This window comes from Sparus aurata, chromosome 12 (genome assembly GCF_900880675.1).
Source record: "Sparus aurata chromosome 12, fSpaAur1.1, whole genome shotgun sequence".
Taxonomy (NCBI): domain Eukaryota; kingdom Metazoa; phylum Chordata; class Actinopteri; order Spariformes; family Sparidae; genus Sparus; species Sparus aurata.
The window spans coordinates 18,707,680-18,733,874 of record NC_044198.1 but is presented as its reverse complement, the minus strand read 5'-3'; the positions used below and the strand labels follow the sequence as shown (position 1 = coordinate 18,733,874).

Genomic DNA, 26,195 nt, shown 5'->3' with positions numbered 1-26,195 from the left:
GCAGATACCACAAAATATCCTCCTCAACACACTCAGACTATGAATGACGTCATACAAAAGGAAGTGAGTCCATAAATAAATAAACAGATAAATGAATAAGTGTGTTTTGGTTGTTTTGTGGAGAATAACCTTCAAAATATGACCGATCGATAAAAAAAGAAAAAGAAAAACCCTTTGAAACCCTCCTTTCCCACCACATGAAAGCTATAGGAACAACACATGATCGATATTGATAAGTGATTCCTGATGAGGCTGCTTATCACTAAAATGTATGAATTGAATGTTGATGTTATGTTGTATTTTAAAAGCTACATTACAGTTGAATATTACATATTAGTGAGTCTAAACAAAAAAGAATTGTTAAACAAGAACATGTTAATATGATTATTGAGTTATAACCTGTAAGGAGTGTGATATTCAGTAAAAACAACTCCAAACTGAATCTTATTATTATGATTGTTGACTGCGCATGCGTGTAAAAGGTCAACGTACCAAACACCACTAAACATCCTCTTTGACATCACCACGGAGGTCTCACATCAGCCCGTTCACGTCCAGCGGACATCGCCCTGCACTACATTTCCCGGCATGCCTGCCCCGCCTCGGAGCGGAAGTGTCGTCTCAGAGACGCTTATAAAGCTGCTTCCCAGGCGGCTCAGATAGACCAATGCGCAGCGGGGTGAACCTGCCGTGGCAGCGATGGGACGAGCACGGAGAAATGACAGCCCGTGCTGGAATCTAGGCTGAAGAAGAAGTGCATCCCATCACAGACAGACGGGACTGTCGGCCCCGGTCGAAGTATGTGACGGCTGGCAGCTCTCCCCTCCACTGTGGTGATATTTATTTTTGATTTTTTTTTTTTATTTATTTTTAAACAAAAATCCGAGAATGGATCCGGTGAAATGGGTGCTAAAGTTGACCCGGCGGTGTCCTCTGGATGTTGCGGCGCTCCGTCTCCAACTCGACTGAGACAGTCCCCGCTGCCTCGCTCTCTCTCTCTCTCTGCGGGACGGGGGGAAATGATTTGCGGCTCCGAAGAGGGGAGAAATAACGGGAGCCGGTGCATGCAGGAGATAACGGAATTACCTCTCTGACCGAAGAACTGTGCGAGCCGCCGTCCACTCTGAATTTTTTTCCCTTCCAGGATTTCGCCCCTCCGCTGAGGACACTGGAGACTCCCCAGTGAAATTGTTTTATAGGTAGACTCCTTGTCTCTTTTCTTTTTTTTTTTTTTTTGGTGTGCATGTTGTTTTTGTCGGCTAAAAATAGACCCAAATTCGCGCAATTGCACCGCATGAGCCGTTAATCCGCACATGTGTGTGTGTGAGTGTGTGTGTGTGTAAACGTCCAGCATTAAGCTCATAAATCGCTAAATGACACTTTTTATGTCAGAGCATTGAGGCGGCTGCGGATTAAATGGACACCGGGCTGCTTCACACGGTGTGAGCGTCACCTCTGAGCTGCCGTTTGTCATTTACGTGTCCGCCCGCACTCTCCAGCACAACATTTGTGTTTGTTTGTCTTTTTTTTTTCATTTTGATCATGAGTCTTGACAGCAGCTGGACGTGGAGCTTTAGCCCGGGGGGGGGGGGGGGGGGAATTATCTGTTAATGACATAAAGAATCACACGGAAGAAGAATAGGGGATGTAACGTTAGTAGTTTTTGTTGAATTATTTAGCGAGTTAACTTGAACCTTTTTTTTACGCGCGGCTTTTCCAAAGGGATGCACTGTTGCAGGGTCAGGTCCCGTTGTGATAAAGCGCATTTAGGAGGCACTGACTTGTGACCCGACAGCATGAAAACGTCAGTGCACGGCTGAAAGAAAAAGCACCTGCGCTTGTTTGGGGAGGTTTTACGCACCGGAAAGCATGCGCTCTCCAAAGCTGGTTCTTCTTCTCTGAATCAGTTTTGGATCAAAGATGCATGGCTTTTTATGAGACTGCTATAAATGAACAACTTTTTTTGTTGTTTTTAAACTGGTGAGGTTTTTCTTTTTCTTTTTCTTTCTTTTTTGAGAACATGATCCAACTGTGGTGATTTTCTTTTTCTTGCTTCTTTTTCCCATGCGTCTCTCTCCTCCTCCCCCAGAACTCTGGACGCTGTTGTGGATTGTGTTGCAATTTAATGCAATGGGCTGCATCCAGAGTATCAGGTGTAAGCCCAAGAGTTTCCGAGACAGTATCGTCGTCCTGGAGGTGAACAGCTCCATTGACCCCAACCCCACCAGCATCGACGAGTCATCCAGCGTGGTCCTGCGCTACCGGACACCGCACTTCCGAGCTTGTGCCCGGGTCCTGGTGCCGCCAGTCGCCAGTAAGGAGACGTGGACCATCGGCTGGATTCAAGCGTGTAACCACATGGAGTTCTACAACACGTATGGAAACAAAGGGATGTGAGTATCAAAGGTTTTCTTTTTTCTTAATGTGTTTCCTGCCTTTGTGTATCAACTGTAACCTGAAACTGTTAGGTGTTGAGCATGTGTGAAGCACATGGTTGAGACGTACACCAAGGATAAATGAGAAATACATATATATAAGTGCTTTATGTTATGAACTTTGAACACCAACATTGTTTAGTCCCAAAAGTGTTCAGCTGACTGTCATATGTGACGAAGAGGAGCTGGAATCTGTGACCAAAGAGCATTTGTTCATCATTTTTCTTGCAAAATGACTGAAATTATGAGCAGATTATCTAAAATAGTTGCTGATTGATTGACTAAAGGATTCATGATTAATGGTTCAAGCTCTAGTTAACATAAGTTAATAGTTTAGTTGTATTTTGGAACATGACAAGACCTCTACATACAACTTAATCATGAGCTTATTAAAGACATCTTTTGGGGAAGTGGAGAAGTGCTGCCATCCAAAATAGAGAACTTGAAGTTTCGAAAATGTAAGACAAGCAAATTCTACAATTAACCGTTCCTGATATTAGAAGAGGAACCATTCAAAACAGATTGGACTTAAAGGGGCAATATGTCGGGATTTTAGTTTAAAACATTCAAATGTATACAGTGCATTGTATTGTGTTGCAGAGACGTCTACTGTATAGAATGCTAAATAGTTAGCTCTGGGCCTGGAGGCATTTCTCCCAGCAGCCAAAGGCTCCAGTGCTAGCGGTTTAAACATCAACACCGCCCCAGTAATCTGGCTAGCTGCACATCTAACTGAGCTAACAAGCTAACAGTAGCCACAGTCACGGATGTATAAACAGAACAAAGTTAGCAGCACTGAGTAGTTCCTCTGGCGATAGGCTGCCCCTGTTTTTTGGGGGTATGAATTTAACAGTTGGCCAATTCTTACATATTGCACCTTTAAAGGGTAACTCTAAATTATTATACACTTAAAACTGTGTTTACAGGTCTCGGGGAGTTCTACTGCATATGTGAAAAAAGCTGCGTAAAGCCTTTTGTGGCTCCAGAGGAAGCTGCATGTAAACTGAAAACTTGCCACGAGTGATGTCACTTAGCAGCTACGCTACATTGTGGCTAACGTGGGCGCCAGGTTTTGAAAAGGAAGAAGAATGCATGAGATGAAAAACACGTTATCTTTGGTTTTGGTTTGGTGCAACCGTGTTACAGGAGTGCAACGCTAGAGCAGGGCACTGCTTTATAAAACCTGGAGCCTACCACTCATTCACTAGATGACATCACTGGAGGAAATTTAAGTGTTAAATTGACCTTTTAAGGAAAAGAAACACGTCTCAAGCACATGATGCACTTGATACTGAACCTTTACAACGAGGAGAGAAACAGAAGTCAGAGAGAGAAGCTTAATTTCAGATGAATTATGCTTCTGTTAATCTTCCTGTTTTTCCATTCCAAGTAATGCCAAAATTATTCTAAAGTGGAAATATTTTTGGGTAGTGAAACTGGTCTGTATCTGCATTGCCCAGCATCCGTCTGTGCCCTGCAAACAAAATATTTAGTTAATGGAAACCTGTTGTGCTTTTTCATTTTTTTATTCTCCATCACTGTATTAAATAGTTTCTTGTGCATGTAAAATATCTCAAAAGGTAAAAAGCACAAAGTCTGCGCCAACAGAAACTCCTCTCTACCACAGAAAACACTGTGAGCCCTTAATTCTGTGACTTTGTGACATCACACGTGTCACCATGTCACGCATTTGCATGATTTGTGCCTGGCAGCTAGTTTGGCACGTCAGAACTGATTTAGCAAAGCTGCATTTTTGTTGTTAGCGGCGCTGGCTCAGGCGTGTGTGAGCTGACCAATCATTATCATTTTGCATAATATGTCTCCTTTAACATTCGTATCCAGGAAATTAAGGTGGTGTTATTTATAAACAAGTCAAATAAATGGACGTGCCTGTAAGTGCACTTCAGTATTCAATCAGCAGCTCAGCCATCTACAGTATGTGGGCTTGTGTCTGCATGCCTGCAGGCTACAAAGCACTTCAGAACCTGACAGATATGAGAGCGGGAGATTGTGATGGAAAATAATTGCAGTAACCTTTCAGATCCCTCCGCTTGTCAATACACAGTTATTTTGCGCCACCAGTTATAAACGAGACAAATGTGGGCAAATCCAGCTTTAAGAAAACTATGCTCCTGACACGCACAGCGGTTGTTAAAGCGTCTCCTTCTTATTCTCTGTCACTCTTCTTTCTTGTTTCTTTTGCAGTGTGTTCAGTGACTGTGTGCGGGTGATATTGGTGCACTTGTTAGACAAGCAGCATTCTTCTTATATCCTGTAGTGGGAAACCACAAGCTGACTAGACCCAGAATATGCTTTATCTGTGAGATATTGCAGCTTAGGATGTTTGAGCGCTGCGTGTCCAAGATTAGAGTCACAGTCCCCTCCCCAACACACACACCCAGCCCAGTATGGCCCTGAATAGGCTACGTGTGTGTGTGTGTGTGTGTATGAGTGAGAGATCCTCCAGTCACTCTCTAAAAGTCCAGTATGATGAATGCCTTTTATAAACTGTTTTTCAGTTTACAGTAATTGCCTCTTTCTTCCCGAGCTACACTGTTGTTTTGCAGATATTTACTCTCTCATCTGACTCTTTTGTCAAGCGCATTCGAAAACATCCAATTTTTAAACATAATATGAGCAAAAAAAAAAAAATAGCAGAATAGCCTCACATTTTGAAGCACAAAGCATAACATTGGAGGCTAATTGCCATTGTGGTGGGGCTTCGCCTGAGCTCACAGTAGAGGAATGAACAGATAATCAATTGTATGCCTTTCTTCTCTTATTTTTCAAGTTGTGAAAGAAATCATTTAAAACCTGCCCAAACAGCCGTCCAACAGGATGCAAGGTAGTGTGAATTGAAAAGGACTTTTATTCTTAAAACATAAAAAGCTGCCATAACGGACAGGTTTTGTGGGTTAATTGCCGTCGGCTATTAAAGAGCAAAGCTAATCTCCTCTTTCACTCATGATATAGTTCTAAAGAAATCATCTGTGGCCAAATTCAAGCCGACAAATTCAATATTAAGTGATAACTTTTTCAGAAATTAAGTCAGAATACGATAATGTGAAACAGAAAAACCACCTTGTCAAACAATAATGTTGTATTTATCACAGAGACTTAATGTGTTTAAAGATAAAAAGCAAATACGCAAAGATCTGAGGCCTCCCTCCTGAGTACCCAGTCTTCTCTGATTGGTCAGCTCACACACGCCCGAGCCAGCATCGCTACGAACAACAGAGCAGCTGTACTGAATGTATTCTTATTTTCCAAACGAGCTGTTTGACATTAAATCATGCAAATGTGTGACATGGTGACGTAGCGTGATGTCACAAAGTCACGGAATCAGCGGCGGGACTGCTGATGAGGCGTTTCGGGAGCAGTGTTTTTTGTGGGAGAGAGGAGCTTCCATTGACCTTTTCTCCCGTTGACTTTTAAAGACCTTTTACATGCACAAAAACCTAAATAAAACACTGAAGTAAGGGAAAAATGAAAAAGCATATTAGGTCCAAAGCATGTGACTTCATGCACGGTCTGCAGCGCTTCTCTCCGGCCAGCTAACAGAGAGCAACAGTAGCCAATGTTAGTTTAGAAATTGAGTCCACTAACAGGCTTCCAGCATGACACAGAACTTATGCAAAAGGAGGTTTTTAGTCTGCTTTTGAATGGAGACATTGTTATAGCAGACCATAGTTTTTGTTGAAGACACTTTCATAGAGTAGGACTGAACAGTGATCACAAGCGCGATCTAACCAACATGGATGTAACTGATACACACACATATAGAGCACTATATATAGGGGTGTTGGTATGCACCCAGCAGTGTTGTTTGACCCCGGTCACTCGTGGATTTTAAAAGAAAAGGACTTTATAAAACGTCTTATTCTGATATTAAAGTCTCAAAATGACGACCTACTCTTGACGCTCATTTTTTAAGTCAGTCTTAGGATGCAGGAGATGAGTCTGCTCTCACTGCTCATATTCTCATACTAAGTAGTTTCTTTGATGGCAATAAAGCTCCGGCGTGCTGTAATTGGACAGAACAGCCGAGGACGGTAATGGGGATGATCTCTCTGTTGGCTGTGGATGATGTGCTTGGGATTCTGGACACATTCATCGTCCCTCTCCACCTGTTTGTTGTCACCGTCTTTTAGAATGGCTTCAGTGAGGTTTTGTAGGTTTGTTCAGGATGTGTGTTCTGTATTTATAAACGGGCAAGCACACACACGAGCGCACTGGTACACTTACCAACGTGTGTTGTAAAGGTGCTAAAATAAGAAGTGTCGTGGAAGTGAAACTAAAGAAGAAATGAATGTTTGTATGTTGTAAAAGTTTTCTTACGGCACCGTTTTTAAAGGAATGACACAAAGGTTTCTGCCAAGATTCTTTAAGGAGCAGTGTGGTAGTCATACACATGCAGGCTGTGAGGCTTAATCATGCTATAATTGGTTAATTGATAGCATTGGCTTCACCTCGATTCTTACAGTTCATCCAATTTCCACCATCTGTGACGGAGAGAATGGCTTCTCGAGTTTTTCTAACTCAAAACCATTTTTCCCGCCAAATGCAAATGAATGAGTGAAATGAGTGAGTCAAAGTGGCAGGAACAGGAAGTGGGCTTTTTCAGCTGCGCCTAGTAGGGACACAAAATCTCAGTGAAGCTGTTTGCAGACTAATATAACTAAGATAACCCTAGAAACGTTTTATGTATCACTAATGTAGTCTGGTCAGATTCAGCTGGGGATATTTCTATTTCAGAGATCAAATGATAATAATTATAATGGTAATTTAAAAAGCAGATATCTTTTGGATTAATTTAATGTGGCCCCTTTTTATTGTTCAGTCAAGCGTTTGCTAAAGAGCTTTTGAGAGTGAGGCGTCGTAAAAAGGGCTGATTGTCGCTGGTTTTGCGCACAGGAAACTACTACAGCAGCTTCTCTTCAGTCGCTTCATCAACACCACTGGTGGTGTTCAAATGAAACTATAAACTATATTAACAGTGGATGGTTTTGGCAAGTTTGCATTCGTCGCTATCACCAGAATGTTCCAACTGTTTATCCACGACTTTCAACTGTTTGTCACTTTTTCACAGTTGTTAATCAGATACTTATCAATGCAGTTACTGTCAGCCATCTCACCATTAATCATCTAGCTTTGAGATATGTATTCATTACTCTCAGCTGATCTTTTCAACTGTTATCCATTGCTTTTAGCTAACTAATTCAACTGTTTACCTTTCAGCTAGGCCCCTGTGTTTTTCAGCTACTTTGAGCTATTTTAATACTACTTATATGTTTCCACTGTTTCTTTATTGCATCGAAATGTAGCCATTACTTTTACCATTTTTTTTTTTAGTTAACTGTAAATGTTTAAATTTCTTCTAATGTTAGCTAGATAGCTTAGGCTAGCTTTTTATGTATGCAGTAATTTTGGACAAACAGTACAAACTGCTTGAAATCGTTTTAATCGTACTTGTATAGGCTACCACATTAACATGTATCCAAACATTTAAGCTCAACTGGTAAAATGTCTCTTGATATTAATGTTAGCTATCTCAGCTAGTCGAGGCTATAGGCAATTTACCATTCATCCATTTAGCTTAACAGTTTGAACAGTAATCGAGTCGTCGGGACTTCCTGTCAACAGGAAGCTGCTGCAGAAGAGTGGTAAATTTTGTCAGCTTTTCAGTAGAAATCCAGCTAAGCTAGCGGAGGTTAGATGCCCCGGACTATGTGCTGAGACCCTATTTATACTGTTGCTGAAGTTTGGTGCTGTTCTGAGCGTTATTTGTGGCTTTTTGGTGGCGGTTTATATTTGGATCCATTTACTGCAGTGTATTGTTGTCGTGTGGTCGTTTCTGAGGTTGATAAAACTCCGTAAATTAGAGGTCTGCTAACTTGATCTCTCGAGAGGAAGTGTAACACAGTTTCACGGTGTGTTAGACCATGGATTAAACTTACACAGGAATATCCCTTTAAGTCAAAGCATAATTAAATGTTTTTTGACCTGATCCACAGTCTTTAAACACACACTGTGCCCTTGAAACTGGAGAAGCAGACTTCCCCCTGGGTTGTGAATCACCATCCAACATTTACAATAACTGACATGCTCAGGAGTCACAGTCGAGTAGTCTCTTTATTGAGTCAATTGTTTCTACCATCCCTGCAGTTCTGTTACAAACTCTCACCAGTTATTGCAGATCATTTGGTTGTGACAAAGCAGGCAGTGAAGACACAAACAGGAAGTGAGGCGTATCTCTGCAGCGCTTTCCCCACTCACGTTCGAAGTTCCTCAGGCGCAGCCGCTTGTGTGCTTGTGAGGCCATATTGAGTTTATGGCTGAAAAGCTGGTAGATTTATGTGCCCATGAATAATAAATTAGAGAAGTTGTACACTGAGAAACCTGGTGCCGATATTCACTGTTGGAATATATTGAGTATTGGAGTATTAGCCTAAGTTCATGGCAACATTGAAAAATTGCTGCAAATTGTTTTGGAGGCACCAGTTGAGAGGTTTATGTGATTTTTTTTTTTTCAGAACAGAAATGTAGAAATATATGCACACACACACACACACACACACACACACATACACACACACACACAGAATGGCCAGGCTATTATCATGCCCGACATGCTAATCTCACCCCCTGGGTGAATACATAAATCACAATGTGAGGCCAGGCCGAGTAGTGCAGTGCAGTAAGTCGGGTGGCTGGTGATCACACTGTTAGCGTCTCTGTCCTGCTGATCCTCTACTTCAGGGAGCGAAAGGTAATCTTTTTCCTGCTGTGGGCAGAAAATCGATGGTCGGACAGACCAGAGGTAGCAGGTCACTTAAGTCGTGCTGTGTCGCCTGCTGTGTGTGTCACAATATTTTATTGTTGTATTGTATTTTCCCTCGGCGGCTTGAAAATTGGTGGAAAAATCCAACTGTGAGGTTTTGAGTCGGCTCCGTCTAACTGTCCTGTGTTGTTAGATATACAGGCAGTCACACCATTGAGATGCTAATTCTCAGCTATTTATACAGGAAGGATTAGACCTTAGAGCTTTTTATATGAGGGATCTTTTGGTTTGGAACTTAAAAGATCATTCTGTTTTTTCAGTAATTGAAATCGGACAGGCCAAGACCAAAACCTTTAAAGGAGAAAACAAAGGCAAACGGTATCAAACATTCACCTCAGTTTACAGACAACTTCCTGGTTCAGCTTTGGCTCACTGTACTTGTGCATGCAGGAGTTTTCCTGCCTGTGCAGCCACACACACACACACACACACACACACACACACACACACTTACTTCAAATATGCTCACTTCCAGTTTTGCCTCCAAAGGGAGTGGTGTGATAAAAAACTGGCTTCATTGTTGTCGTGTCACCATAACAAATAGAAATGATGAGCGCAACTATGACTGAAAGACTTAACTTTAATAATCTGCCGCTGTCATTTAATGCCAACAGCCTTTGAATGTCTACGATCTCCATTTCTGAGTAAATCCTAATCTGTGACTCCTTTTCCAGGTCGAGTTGGGAGCTCCCCGACCTGCGTGATGGCAAGATTCAGGCCATCAGCGACTCAGACGGGGTGAACTACCCGTGGTACGGCAACACCACGGAGACCTGCACCGTCGTCGGCCCCACCAAGAAGGACAGCAAGTTCACCGTTAGTATGAATGACAATTTCTACCCCAGCGTGACCTGGGGTGTGCCGGTCAGCGACAGCAACGTGCCTCAGCTTAGCAGCATCCACCGCGACCAGAGCTTTACGACGTGGCTGGTGGCGATCAACCAGGCCACCTCAGAGACACTCGTCCTGCAGACGATCCGCTGGAGGATGCGGCTTCACATCCGAGTGGACCCAGAGAAGCCTTTGGGACAAAGGGCCGTTCTGAACGAGCCCCTTGCCCAGGAACAGCCCCAGATCCTGGGCAAGAATGAGCCCATCCCCTCTAACGCCATGGTCAAGCCCAACGCCAACGATGCCCAGGTGCTGATGTGGCGGCCAAAGAGTGGCGACCCCGTGGTGGTCATACCACCTAAATACTGACCTGTTTCACTGACCAGACTGGCCTTGGATACCTAAACAGTATCATCTCTTATTTCTTCTCTTTTCTTTCGTTCCTGCTCGTCACCAGCTCTCACTGCTTTAACCCTTCCCCTCCTTTTTTTTTTTTTTCGTTTGCCTCTATATTCTTCTCTCTTATGTTTTAAAAAAAGACTGACAGAGGGTTAAAAAAAACAAAAAAACAAGCAGAGACAATGAAACCAGCTCTGAGAGAGAAAAAAAAAAAAGACCAGCTGTTGCTTTGAAGTTGGGGGCTCGAACACATTTTTAAAAACTGGAGCGAACAAACTGCAACCATTCTACCTTCAAAACTGGGTCGGATCGCACTGTGCTAAACGAAGTCATTGCAAAAACTAGATGAATTTCTGTGTTTTTTTTTTTATTTTTTATTTTCTATTTTTGGCTGTCCGGGCCGAGTGTTACTGGGTTTGTGAGTGTGGGTTGATTTTGAAGTATTTACATGACCATGTCTGCGCACGTGCTACATACATGGACATGCACACACCTCTGTGTATGAATACCAGTTGTGTTTTTATTTATGGGCTGGGAGAGAGTGCATTCAATTTTGTTTGTTGTTGTCGTCGTCGAACTGCATCGGGTGACACACATAGATTTTAGTACTTTTTAAAAAAAAAACATGCGAGACATTCAATCCATGCTGCCTTAAGTTTACATCGCTTTCCACTGCAAACTTTTTAGCCTTAAACTAAGTGCAATGCAGTATTTTGCTCATTTTGTTCCCCCGACTCTTCCAGACTGTTGGTGCTGGCGTGTGTGGGTTTAGGACAGGAAAACGACACCACAGAAGAAGAAGAAGAAGAAGAAGAAGAAGAAGAAGAAGAAGAAGAAGAAGAAGAAGAAGAAGAAGAAGAAGAAGAAGGAGAAGAGAAGACTTTTATGTTTTCTGTTGCATTTACCTGACGAGTGCATTGTCTCACGAGCACAAACCAGCATTATGTGTAGACATAGTTACACAACCGAGCTCACTGGTTGTGTTTCAAGTGCATTATGCAACAGGGGAGATGAACAGAGAACAACAGCGAAGTCGACCCCCGTCAATAACACTCAACGCAGCAACGTGCAATAACGACTTCAGCAAAAAGCCGTCAGAAGCGCTCCTCAGCTCACCTCCTTTCATTCACTTTATTCCGTTTGTAGCTCTCGCCTTCGGAAAACGTGTTTTTTTTTCCCTTGTATCACTCCATCTCAGGGCCCCGTTTTTCACTTCCTTCCCGTTCTCTTTTTTTCAGCCATCCTGTGTGGCCTACTCATTTTCTCGCTCGGTGTTAGCTCGCACTGAACGATCGATACTGTGATTAATAAGCAGTCACACACAGGGGCGTAAAAAGCTTGTAATAAATTGAGAATTTAAAACAGCGGGGATCCTCTCTTAAACATTGTGTTTGCAATAGTTCCTCTGAGGCAACAACACCCCTTTTCTCTTTCTGTGTTCATCTCCTTCATCTAAACCAGTGTTCTCCTCCCCCCCGCTTCTTTCTCTCTCGTTTTTTTTTTTTAATCTCTTGTCGAGGCTGAAAAGCAGAGCAGGAGGCATGCAAGTTTGATCCTGACTGCTCGGTTGGCATATAGATGACCCACTTCTCTGCCTTGCCAGTTGTAGCTCTTTCGCTGCAGAAATGTGGGGGCTTGCCTGCCTTTTGCTTCACCGCCAAGCCAGTGAACGACACAGACACGCATAAACAAGCAGCGCCGGACAGTTCGATACAAATGTTGGATGAGTTGATGCCCTCTGGAAACTCTTTGTAAAAGCAGAATGAAAGGCTGAAATCAGGAGGCCAACATGTGAGTCAAAGAAGTTGCTCCTGCTAGTGAGCTCCGTCAGAGTTCGTCCCGTCAATGGCCAGTTATTCGCTTTCAGATGTTACAAACACCTTGCAAGTCCACCGTGCCCACCGAGTCCCTGTGTTTTTTTGCTCCAACCAAAGAAATAATTTGCATGCAAGTCTGATCGGCTCATGTATTCCACAAAGATCAGTAAGCTGCTGCTCACTATCTCACTATCCTCTATATCGACTGAACAAAACACTTTCATCCATCACACTTGGTTCAGGACACATTTGTTTGTGTTTTATCAGATATTTTGTTTATTCTACCATTATAAAGTGGAGAAGTGAAGACAAGAAGATTGACACCAATTTTAATGTCCGTGCTAAATATGAAGCCACAGACAGAGAGCAGTTAGCTTAGCAAGACTGGAAGAGAGGAGAAAGAAAATATGCCTACTAGTACCTCTAAAGCTAAAAAGCTAATAACTAATGTCTAGAAAGGACAAATTGTGGCTTTACAGGAGGCATTTCCAGTGATTAGCCATGGCAAAGTTTAGCTTTAACTGGCTAGCTTCGTATTTAGCATGTACGTATACGAAAGTGATGTCAATCTTCTAAGCTAACTCTCAGAGAACAAGCGAGTAAAGAGTAGAAGTATTTTGTACATTTAGCCTTGACTTTTTGTAATGAGAATCAGATGAGAAAGAAGGTTGATGCCACTGTCATGTCTGTGTGCCAAATATGAAGCTAAAGCCAGCAGTTAGCTTAGCAAGACTGGAAGAGAGTGGAAAGAGCTAGCTTTGGTCTGAAAAAATGCCTACGAGCACTTCAAGCTAAAAAGTTAATAACTAATGTCTAGAAAGGACCAATTGTGGCTTTATAGGAGGCATGTCCAGTGATTAGCTCACTCTTTAGCTTAAATTAGCTCACTGTCTCATGGCTAGCTTCATATTTAGTCCATAGATATGAGTGTGAAATCAATCTTCTCATCATACTCAAGCAATCCCAAATTATCTAAATATTTCTTTTACCAGGAGCTAAAGTTGGAGATCTCAAACATCATGCCACTGGCTTTTAACTGCTTTGTTCACATCGTAACTCCATTAGACTCTCCTGCTCGGCTTGGTTCAAGTGTAGCCTAAACAAGCGATAGCCTCTGCTCCAGGCTAGGTCGTGGGGGGGCGTTGGCAGCGAAGGGAGCTGGAGAGGGAGAAGTTAGAAAGGCTATTGGGGGACTGCTGTCATAATTAGATCTGCGGTGACACACTTACATGCCCTAGATGGACTTGAACTGTGCCGAGTTGCGCTGTGCAACGCGAAGGCTAGCTTCAATCAGGGGTGAGCTTTACGTGATGTCACATGGCGAAGGTCAGGGTCAAAGTGTGTGTGTGTGTGTGGAGTCCTAAAATGTATTTGTAGACAGTCAAGTGGCGGTGGGGGATCTATTTATCTATTATAAATTAGATCTGTTTAGACGTTGAAGCCAGCTCGAAATAACGTTTGACATTTGCAAAGCACAACTTGGATGTCAACGGCAAGGCATCTGAGAGAAATATTATGAAGTCAGTGACCTTTAACCTGTTTGCATTGCGGACCGTCTTGCAATGACACTGTGGATAGTACTCAAGCTGGACTACGCATAATGTAATTAAACCTCGACATGCAAAGTGGCTCTCACTGTGTGTGTGTTCGTGCGAGCCTGTGTTAAATCCCATTTGAGGGATTTGGACGGGATGAGGACCTTCAGTCATGTGCTTCTTGCTGTCGTTTAGTCATGATTTTTACTCTCCCTCCACTGTCTCTCTCGTACACACACACACAAACACACACACACACAGACACACACACACAGTGCAGGGAATGTAACGTCCTTGTCATAAAAACAGGGACAGCGCTTGCCCTCGCAAACACACACACACAAACACCCTGAGGGGAAAGGAGCAGGCCTGGTGTGGTATCTGATTGTCAAAGCGGTGTCACATTGGGAGTGTGAACTCATTTATCAGCCCTGCACGTGGACCGTCCGACAACACATGCACATGCTAACAAAGCCATATGCACAAAACACACCTGTTTGCGAGCGAACAGTGTGTGATGTATGTGTCTTTTTCTGTTTGTTGAACTAGAGAAATTGAAGTATTGTGGCCCACTGAGAGGGCGCCTGTCAACAACCATCAGCAGCATTTTCATGTTTTATTGTAGGAAAAGGGCACTAATTGTTTTCTGTGTGTGTGTCTGAATTTGTTCCAAGATGTGTTGGTGATGTGTATTTCGTGTTCGCACAACAGAAGAACTCGACTGATGCTTTACGTGCTTCCTTAACTCAAAGCCACGAAAAAAAACAAAATCGCACATTGTTTATTTGCTGTACGGAAGGCAAACGGTGCCAAAATTGGACAAAAGCCAAAACTATGCAGTAGGACATTGTGAGTGACAAAGGCCTGTTTTCGATTGTTTTTTTTTTTTTTATCATTAAATTGATGTAGCGTATTTGTATTTCCGGGGAAACATTACAATGCATAAATGTAGCAATGTGGAAGACTCTTCACTGTCGTGTTTTCTGCTCGTAGGGCTGTGCCAAGTGAATGAGAGCCTCCTTTCCTAAACCCACACCATTACAGTTCTTCTGAGGGCTGCTACCTTTGCTTCAGATCTTTATGTTGTTATTCAACCCCCTCCGTCAGTGAATCATCATCCCCCTTATTTAAAACCAATAAATCAAGTGCACACTGAGGACCACCTGCCTTCATTTCCTGGCTTTTACATTTGGTTTTATTCCATGAGAAAGAAAAAAAAAAATCATCTCGCTATCCTCCTTACTTCAAAAACTATAAATACAAGATACGTAACATCGCCCCATGGTTAAAAAACAACCCCTAAATGTAGCACATGAGGTATAAAACGAGCAACTATGTGTTTCTCATTTTTCGTTTTGGTTCGTTTGGAAATACAGCACTGAGAACAGTTAAAGCAGTGTGTGTTTTCTTTTGTTCGGCTTTGACTTTTACACCAATACTTGAAAATGGGTCAGTTCTGGCAAAATATTTAAAACTGTGAAAATGCACAACACCGGGGGGAAGCAACCCCTGGAAAAAATATATATATAAAAAGGTCTTTTTCATGAATGAATAAAATGTGCAAATATTGTTTGTTGTCTTTCATTCTCTTCTGAGCTTACAGTGACATCCAAATACAGTTTTTGCATTATTAGATATCTGTTTTTATGTGCAAAATTAAGTAGCACTTTGCATTAAAAGTTCATATTGTCATTTGAAATTCTTAATTTTAAATATGTCTTGGCAGTTGATCTTTTCATCTTATTTTGAAAGGCTTGGTACACCATTATATAAACTCATACTGCCAATATATTTCTCTATAGAAATTAAGTGTTCTTATCGATTTCCCACTTTGCTGGTCTGAGTTTAAACTTCAAACTGACAACAACAATGAGTTTGCTTCGCTGTCTGGTAGACCCAGTAGAGTGCATACCTCCGCCAAGGCCCAACAGTCGCCTTTTGTACTCACTCATAGATACCAGCCACCCAATTATGACATCATATGATCAAGATGCGTGCTTCACTCCCTGACAAATAACGAAAATGTTGAAAAACGCCCTGTGATGTTAAAGTAAGTGAGAAACAATACCAGTTATTGGGGTGTGTTCTGGGCTGAGACTCATCTGTCATCCAAATTTCAGGAAAATCCGTTCAGTAATTCTCGTGTAATCCTGCTGACAAACCAACCAACAAACAAACATCCTCTGCAGAGATATTTACACTCCGTGAATCTCGTTTTCATCCGTACACGTGTCACTTCAGGGCGGCTTCCCTCCCAAATACGTTGGCCTTTGTGTTCACTCATTCACTCTGCACAAACTAAAGATCCCCTCTGAGCCAGGACAAAGATATGCAGGACTTAAGTGCCGAATTAAAACAAATCTTTCAAAGGCTGCACGCAACACGAACAAACCCAGAGGCTACACACATACATGGCTGAGCACATGATGTGCTGCACGCCTCAGTCTGCCAGCAGATTTTCTATAGCGTCATAACGGATGTTTCTGCTCTGTGCGGGCGATTCAAAGCAGCAGAAGAACATGCAAAGACATATGTGGAGCGAATGAATGGGATGAAATCAGGACAGGATGTAAAGGAAAAAGACAAACAACACAGTGGAGATTCTTTTCAGGGTCGGGGATCGTGATGTGATGCATAATGTTAGGAATAAGACCTTTAAATTTAAGATACATGACATAAGATGAGGCACAATGGTACAATGACTCAGTGTGGCTTTGGAAGCTCTTTGTATCCCACCGACACAGAATCAAATTAATCAAAATGTATGAATCTGAATGAAGTCATTGAAATGCAAGAGGATGCACAGGTGTGCTGAACAGCGATAATAGCGGAGGGCTTTTTCCCCTCCCCCCCTACCTCTCCTGCACTACACCTCCATTTTCACTCTTTAAGGAGTTCTCAGAGGATTTCAAACTGCTCCACCGGGTTCTCTAGTTTTTGACTTCATCACTCGGTATATCATATTACCACATTAAGCACGCAAGGACTTCAAAATTAATCTCTGTTCTACGGCAGAAGCGGCGAGCTGATAGTTTCCCTTTTTTTCAGCACCGGCTCAGAGTATCGCTGCAGATATGAGCGACACTGACTCACACATATTCAAGACAAGTTTGGGATTTAACCACTGGTGGCTTTAATGAGAACTGCGGGAAAAAAACTCTGGATAACGGCGAAGTAGAGCAGACGGAGTAAAAAATGTAATATAGCAACTAGAGTCCAGCAGCAGCTCTCCTGCATGTCCAGTTGGACCTGCAGCCTCTGTCTTTGCTATCCTGGTCACATTCCTGAGCTGCACATTCACAGCTATATTTACTTGGCTGGGAGTCTGGGTAGTGTGCCGCAGTGTCTCCCTGCATACATCCACCTGTCCCTATTTGTAATACCAAATAATCACTGTAGCGCTGTATCTTTGGCACCAGACGTTACTATTAATAGTCCCCTCAGTGCCAGTGTTGGAGCGGCGATAGCTCTTCATCATTCTTTGAGATCTGGGCGATAAGGCCGGGGGCTTATTAGCTACTGATCCACAGAAATCTCCTGGCTATTTTGGTTTGAAAAAGACCTCCATCTCTACCGGGATTGACCTCTGTATAACTTGAGCTGGACGACTTTCTATCACCGAATAGAAAAATGGATTGGATTGTTAGTGGAGTGCTGGAACCTCAAAAAAATCCACAGACTAAATTCTAGAAAACAAGAGAGGGCAGCAGATTTCAGTGAAGTCAGGGGGGACAAAATACTCACATTTCACCTGTTTATTTGGCTCCATCATCACAACGGATGAACGCTAAGGCATTTTCAGACAGAGCCTTTTTTTCAGAGCGCTCTGTCTTTGTCCTCCCTGACTTGGATAAATGAGATGTGCTGCCCTTTCATTTTTTTTTTTTTTTGTAGGGGGAAGGGGACTTTTTTTCTTTTATCTCTATTTCACCTTGTTGATCTTCAAAGTTGCAGAACTTGCAATCGCAGAGGATGCGTTCTCACATTCACTGCAATATATCGGTAACAGACACTTAATTGGTGGTATTCCTGTCTTCTTTGTTTCTGAAATATCGGGGGTTTTAGCATTGTGTGAAGAGTTTGCATTGTGAAATTCGAAAATGTACATATACGGTAGTCATATGCAAATTATTTTTAGACTGTGTGCATTTAGCCACAAGATTCCTCGGTAGGTTAACGGGGAAATGATTAGTAGTAAAACTGCAGTAGCATTAAAGCTAATGCACCAGCGTCACTTACACTGGAGTAAGCAATAATGATGGTGTTAGTAGTTTGCCAATGTACCATGCTAGATCGTCATTAATAAATGATACACTGTGCCAAGCTCCGGTTCCGTGACACAATGCGGCAAAAATCTTGCCCATAATTTGCACAAGGTATCATGGGAGCTGGGAATAAGGTGGATTTTAGCCCCTCATCACCCTGAACAAACTAAATTTACATCTTAGTATTTTTATAAGATCCCAGCTTCAGTAAACCACCGGGGTGAGATTGAAGGTAAAGCTCACGTTTGAGGTTGTATATGAAACCACTCATTGATATGTTTGTGGCAAATGTCGTAATCTATCACTGACAAACAGGAAGAATATGTCTTATGCAAAGTACAACTTCTTCTTCTTCTTCTTCTTCTTAAACAGATTCCTCATCAGCCACAACATCAGATACAATCACAGGGTTTCAAGTTAATTTAATTTGTGACCCTTTAACACCACATTGCATATAATTAAACACCCGTTTTACGACCATAACGGCCGCAGCATTAAAGTATGATGGAAAGCCAGTGGGGAGAATATGACCTGGAATAATTCTTTATCATAATCACATTTTTCATTTTTAGTACTTTCCAATAATACCTAATGATACAATTAATTAGATTAATTCAACTGTCCTGGATTTTATCAAGGGGCAGAAACAGGGCGGATTAGACACTTAACTCACTTAATTTCTAACTGTGGCGTACAAGAAAGAGTGTTAAAGGTGTTTGTAAATTAAAGTCAAGTCTCTTTAAAACCTTCCTAGGTATTTTAAAGGCTGTACCCTGCAGGCAGCGTTACGTAACCGTGATTTAAATGCAACGCAGCAAAGTAGATCAATCATTGTTATGCTAAAGCCAAGTTATGTAACAGCTTGGCATTTAAACAACATGTACATCAGGACCACATCTGGACCCTGAACAAGGACAATAGCTGCTTACCGTTCAGTGTAATGTGATTTCCCACTTAGATTAATGATAGCCATTAAGAGCCGAACATCCCACAAGCTGGGACAGGGGTACTTACCGGACAACTTTAATTGTCATCAGGGTAATTACAGCATTGCGATGGAGTCAGATCCCACACCTCCCACACTCTGCCAGGGCCGTTGTAATAAACCCCAGACATGACAGGCAGCTCCGCGGGGGAGGGCATCTCGATCTGTTACACAGGTTGAACTGAGCCCTTCATTCGACCTGCCTCGTTCATTTTTCTGTGAATATTAATACCTTCCCTTACATGAATAAAACATAAGTCTCAGTCCTCCCATCATTTCATACTTTACTGTCTCTCTGTCTCTCCTCAGCTGTACAACTTAAAGGAGCTGACAAAAGGTCGGGGAAATCTGGCGGGTGGACGACAGGTCTAGAATAGGTTGGTTGGAAAAAAAGCAGACGGAGCCACATTTTTTAATTTTCTTTTGTAATAATTTCAAGTGATCCCATTAGAGAGCCATTTCAGTGAAGCCACCGTAATACTTCCTTTACGCCGCCAGTGTCGACTGCTCGGATGAACCTCCTCCCTTTTCCATCTCTCGAGCTGTTTTTCTGAGCGTCAAGAATGGTCAAAAACATCCAAACATGTCGTGATGATTGATGGCAGGGAGGACAAAGTGTGAAGCATTCCTCAACGCCATTTCGCTTAAACAAAATTCATGGGCGTGGACTGTCGTGTCTGGTCATTCCACGCTGCTGTGCCAAGTCTAGCACCTCCATACATCAACGAGCAACTATCCTCCAACAAAAATGCCCCGAATTCTTGTCAAGTTTCCCCAACCGAAGAATTTTTGTGACCGATCTCGAGCACCTTTCGGAAAAAGGGTTTAAAAGCTGCAACAAATGGCATTTTTAATCATTATCAAATCATTTAGTTTTGCTTTATACATCAGATTCAACCCAATAATGAGAGCCCATTTTGAGATCTTAAAAACCAGAGCTACTGCTATTCATCTGTCCTATTTAGTGATAATGAAACTGTAATACATGTAGGTTATCCAGCAATAAATTCTTCAGCGTTTCCTCACGTTCTACATGGCAAAAACTAAAATCTATATTTGTCAAATTTCTTGTCAAAATATCTCATTACACTAAAAAAGTACACTGTAACCTAACAAGTATAATTTCAGTGGGATGCAAGGACTTGTTGTTAGACAGGCATTTTCTTCAGTGTAATACTCATGGCCATAAATGTTAATAAGTCCTTCATAATGGGTTTTAAACACCAAGTCTTCAGTTTTGTTGAGTGAGTCGTCAAAGGACTAGTTCACTCAAAAAGACAATTCAGTCATTATCTACTCACCCTGAAACTGATAACCGATTGTCCGACAGTTGAGGGAAGTTTCATTGTCCACAAAACATTTCTGGAGCTTCACAGCAAAACTGTGACAGTTGTTGAGGAGAACGCGCAGACGCTGCTTTGCTGTGAAGGTCCAGAAATGTTTTGTGGAGTGTGAAACCGCATCCGACTTTCCATCCGTGAGTAGACAATGGCTGAATTTTCAATTTTGGGTGAACTGTTCCTTTTTCACACTTACTAAAGCTGTTAGTTACGACATTTCAACATCTTTATGATGATGTCTGATTAAAAAAACACACAATTTTAATGTTCAGCCGTCAAAATATTCAGCTTCATTTATTCAAATAAAATGAAAACATGAGTATGAACAAGATCTAAACCACAGCCACTCTAAAAGAACGCATGAATCAGTCCTAATTTAGATCACTCAAATATAAAAAGAAACAATAGCTGTTGGGGTTTGGACATCTGCTTTCTGCTGTCATACGTTACTTTATGCCAAAATCTAAAAAAAGGAAACAGTGAATTATTTTCTACCATTTGCTCGCTGCGCTAAATCCAAGAAACAATAACAGATCAGGTCTGTAGCTACATTAACCGGCGGATTCTGGCGTTATCCGCAATCAAATGTTTGGATGTAATTAATGTAAAAGCTTAGCGGTCACGTGGCCCGTGAGTCCCGATGCTTATCTTCTTTGGCCAATCAGAAAACAGCCACTGGAGACTGTTAAATAAATTCATTATAAAGATAAGAGCGTGCAGATGTCGACGTGTTACACCAACACACATTGCAGAGCAGAGGGCTGTGAGACTAAAGCATCTCGCTGTCTGGAGCTCAAACTGTTGGTGCTGAATCACTCGCCTCATTAGCGCACCTTAAGATTTAATTTATGATCAAAAACAGGAACAACAACAACAACAACAAAAAAAAGGGATCATTTTAGGGGTAGTGGTTCATTTATGAGCCCCAAATTTGTCAGTGTAACACATCTGCTGACACCAGCAGTGTTTAATATGCACACAGATGCAAGATGCTTGCTTAGTGGAAAAGGGGAAAGTCCTTGATTCAGCAAATAAGACCAATGAACTCCTGTAAGTGTTGCCGGTGACTCAGGAGGTCAAACTGAAACCCTCTCAAAGGGACGGTGAAGACGAAGCGAGTCTGCAGTGCAAACAAACGTGATCATATTGAAAACCACTGCAATCAAATTAGAGTCTGAGTAGGTTGGTCAGCGACGCGGAGACTTTTTAGGTTCAGGTCTGACAAACAGGGGAATGCTCGTAGGGTTACGGTTACGGTTAGAGTTAGGGTTAAGATTAGGGATGCACTCAGAAGCCGGCTGTGGCTACACTCTCAAAGGAAAACAGCCTTTGCTTCAAAAGCAAGCGGCTGACCACAAGTACACTTCAGTGTAAGTGAAGGAGGGTACGAGCTATCTGCTATAGAGGACCCTTATGATGATGACAGTGAAGAGCAGCCGGCTGAACACTGTCAGAATACAGAAAAAAAAACAGAGTGTAGTAGCGTAGGTGTGTGGATGCATGCTAAAAAAACTCTCAGCTTGTCCTGTCGTGCAGATGTTTCACACCACCTCCGGCTAAGAGGAGAACTTCCACACACTTTCATTCCCACTGCAATACCCGAGTTGTACGAAAATCAACTGTTACCTGCTGCTCTCATTTATTCATGGAATGCTTGTGTTTTAATGCAATCTTTGAAAAATCTATTATTTATTAGGATAAGGCCCCCTGTGTCTACCTCTACTGGTAAATGGTATACACAAATCCTCAGTTCTTGTGGAGGGGTCGATGGTGACATGGAGCAGATACTTATAAGATAACAGCTGTTTATATGCACCCTCATATTCCACGAGTGATCGGCATAAGAGCCCAAGCGGAAGTGAAATGCCTCATTTAAACCACTTCTTTCAGAAGACACCGACATTCTACCACATCTGAATATTTCTTCAAACTGACGTTTGATCCCCTCCTATCTCTCTGGTTGGGATAAACACTTATGACGTTTCGGGTGTGTTCATCACACATACAAGTAGGTGATGTGGCGGGAGCAAAACAGTACTGGTCGAGACCCGATGCAACTTTTATGTTAAGGATTGCTGACCCCCCCCCCCCGATGGTCAAAAGCCTCGAAGCAACAGGTTGTACCAGAGCCAGAATTGCAAATGTTGTTTTACATTTGCATAACTTATGCTTCACGGCTAGTTTGGCACGTAAGAATTGATGTAGCACAGCTGCTCTGTTGCTGTTAGAGATGCTGGCTCAGGTGTGTGTGAGCTGACCAATCATAGGAGACTGGGTATTCAGGGGGAGCGGCCTTAAGAGACAAGATAAAACAGAGCGTTTCGGACACAGAGGGGGAATACAGTGCTGCAGAACTGGACACTACGAGATTTTTTTGGCTCTAAAACATGTAAACCTATTCTTACAATAAACCAAAATAAAATGATAAACCTGAAAACGAAGATAGAAAAAAGCCATGCACCTCCACATGGCCCCAGTTTTCCTTCATCCGGTTGCTTTCAAATTTCAGATGTTCGCTAATGTTCTCATTTGAATAACGGGAATGGATACAAGGGATTGGGTTTGACACCAGCTGCTGCCTCGGTAGGTACGTCGAGTTTTCAGAAACAGAGAACTTTCTTCAAAAAACCCCCGCCCTCATCATCAACTCGTTGACTCCGGTAATGCTCCAAGCCTTCCTCCTGACATCTGTGATAATGCCCCGACATCCACGATCAAGTCAATTAGATAAGACTTTAAGCCCCATCCGCGGTAATCCATTCTCGGGCAAACTGAGCGTTGAATTTGCATGCACCTGTTTACGCCGTGCCGCGCGTTAATGGAGACGGAGTGTCGACTCCTTCCGCGGAGGCAGGGTTCCTCTTTCCTGGACACTCTGCGAGACTAAATGGAGTTTGAAATTAAAACTCCCAGCGAAAAGCTCCTTTGAAGTATCAGGATAAGTAATGACACTGAACTGCATAATCCCTGCGAGTCACTTAAAGACAGGGGGGGGGGGGGGGGGGGGGGGGGGGGGAGAGAGAAATGGGGAAAGGGGAGTAAGAAGTGAGGCAGGTAGGTAATCAAAGTTTGGGAGGTTGGGTAGACTTCTCGACGTGGCGGCGCCAGCGTTATTAATCAGGCATTATGTTCACGTCAGTGCACTGCTACAATGCTCAAAGCTGTGGTTAGCATTTAAGCATGAATACCAGCATGCAAAGTGATCATGTCCTTTTATTCTGCAACCAGTAACCGGCAGGACTGCGTGACGGCAGCCGAAGACGGGACAAACACACAGCTGGAGGTTACGAGTGGCACGCAGTGAAGAGTCTGAACTTTAATAGAATTTCAGAATGATGAAGCGAATGCTGTCGCTTGCTGGGGTTGTTTTTGAAAAACAAGAGCTACGTCGGGTAAAAAAACATTTTTCACTCGACCAAGGCCAAACTTGGTTATGGACACAATTTGATAAAGTTGATTATGTTTTGGAGAAGTGGAGCGTCAAGAGATGGCAGATTTATGGAATGATTTGACAGGAATCAAAGATGCTGAACAAGATCACGATTCTTCAGTCAGGCTAACGGCTGAGTGTGGTCGGGCAAGCAATTGCAAATGTCGTGCCAAACATAAGCAGATGCAAAGCTGTCGTCAACTACTTAGCAATAAAACAGAAAACAAAAAGGAAGTTTTTAGCATAAGTAACATTGTTTGCTCCATAAACTTCCGTACCGCTGACTTGGCAGTGTATTTCTCCTCCAGTGCTTGGGCCGTCTCCAGGCAGCACGACGTCGTTTGAGGCATCGAGCAACAAAGTATATACTTTATAAAAAAAGTATTAAAACTGGTGTTTTGGCCCGAGTGAAGCCTCGGGGGAACATGAATGATCGTGTGCACGTTTTATGTGAATCCTAGTAACAGCTGTTGACACATTTCATCCAGAAATGCAAATGTGACCGCCAAAGTCATGATGACTCATCCTCTGTGCATCATTCATCTCTCTACCAGACTTCACGGCCAATCCGTCCAATAGCAGTTTAGAAATTTTAGTCCGAAGCAAACTGGTGGACCGACCAGCAAACCGACATTACCATCCCTACAGCTGCTAGCGAGCCGGAATTTAATCTCCATGTTTATTTTCCTTCGATGTAATATCATGAATACAGATGGTCTGACTCTTGTTTTGTTGCTCTGCTTTCTGTTGACCTCCCTTATAAATCCTTATTTGTCTTCCTGTAAAAAAAATGTAAAGACGCCTTGTTAAATCTTTCAAACTCTGAGTGTCCACAGGTGCCGTTCTTCAGATGGGGCCTTTGTTACAATGGATCTGCTGTGCACCACCCAGTCAGCCCGGTGAGGAGAGGAAACAGTGGGGGCGAGGTCTCCCCTGTTTGTTAGTGGATTAGTGGATTAGGATTATCTGTGCGGTCAAAATTACCCATTAGTGCAAACTGCAGCACGCTCTTTCAGAGGAGCTCACAAACACACACTGTACTGTTTTCCAGCACAGTGTGTGGACTGAGCTGCACACAGTTCATAGAAATGCCCCCAGACCCAAAAGATGCAGTGACACATGTCGAGATGATGAATTTGTCAGCGGAGCGAGGCGGGATGTGCTCAAGAGCTGCTAATCATCACTCACTTAAGGAGGGTGGGAGGGGGGAAAAAAGGGAAGAAAAAAAAAAGCAGAGAGTGAGGGTGGGGGTTGGGGAGGGGTGGTGGAGCTATTTTTATCAGGATTCCATGAAGACAGCTGTCATCTTCCCGAGTGTTTGTGAGACTTTCCTGCACTTTCCATCACCCGGGAACGGCGGCTCAGGGGACCCAAGTGATACGTCCCGTCACTGTGGAGTATTTCTATTATATCCGCGGTATAATAAAAATATAAAAACTCCCCCCAACATTTAATGCTCTCATCCAGCCCAGTTGTGGAGTGGGTGCTGAAAATCTCATAAGCTCATCCGCTTTAGCTGAAAGCCTTACAGCGCTGTGGGCTCGGTGACTGCCCGCTGTAACCTGCCAGCGCGTCCATCTTTACCTGAAACATCGGATGGATCCGGTGCTGATCACACACCACTGAGATAACGGTGTCTGCTCAGACAAAAGTACTGAACTAATTAGAAAATGTTTTTGTTTGCCTGCTTGGTTGACCAAACACTATTTCCTCATTAAAAACAAAACACGGATTTATAATTGATTTATAGTAAATGGCTTCAGTCAGACATCATGTGGACACGAGTCAACTTGAGCCTCCGTTTTAACGACTTGACAGAAGACAAATGACTTGAGGCACAATTTTGACTTATAGTTAAAGACTCGAATCGACCGTACCTTTATTGCAAACCTAATTCAGTGTGGTACGTTTCCAACAGGTCAGATCAGTGATTTTCAAGCTTTTTGTGCCCACGACGCACTTGTTTTCCTATCTGTGCAAAATAGCCTCTATAATGTGCAATGCAGTCACTCAGTGCATGCTTAATATTGGGATTATACCCTAAAGATTTTCTTGGGGTTTACAATTTGTCGCTTTATTGGGATGTATAAAGTTCCGATTGACTATATTTAGTTAAAAACTCATTAATTTACTGTTGGATATATGTATATCGCAATAATAATCTATGACTGTGTCAGAATCGCGTGGCACACCATTTTGGACTCACTTGATAGAAGATAAATTAGCCAATAACATCATTATTATACACACGACAATTCTCTTTATTAAAAACTGAGTGATGCGGGTTGGGAAAAAAAGTGACTTGCAGAAAGGACAA

At 42.6% G+C, this 26,195-nt stretch overlaps 1 protein-coding gene across 4 annotated transcripts; it reads left to right on the top strand.

The window, feature by feature from the left end:
* Positions 1 to 600: 600 nt before the first annotated feature.
* fam78ab (family with sequence similarity 78 member Ab) lies at positions 601 to 15,427 on the top strand. Of its 4 annotated transcripts, none has more exons than XM_030435926.1 (3): positions 601 to 833; positions 2,090 to 2,393; positions 9,951 to 15,427. In XM_030435926.1, the coding sequence occupies exons 2-3, from the start codon at positions 2,131 to 2,133 to the stop codon at positions 10,474 to 10,476; spliced, it is 789 nt and encodes a 262-aa protein (XP_030291786.1). In that variant the 5' UTR covers positions 601 to 833; positions 2,090 to 2,130; the 3' UTR covers positions 10,477 to 15,427. The 4 variants fall into 4 exon arrangements, with proteins under 4 accessions (XP_030291786.1, XP_030291785.1, XP_030291784.1 ...); XM_030435925.1 differs by having other exon boundaries at positions 602 to 798; XM_030435924.1 differs by having other exon boundaries at positions 602 to 1,199.
* Positions 15,428 to 26,195: the final 10,768 nt, after the last annotated feature.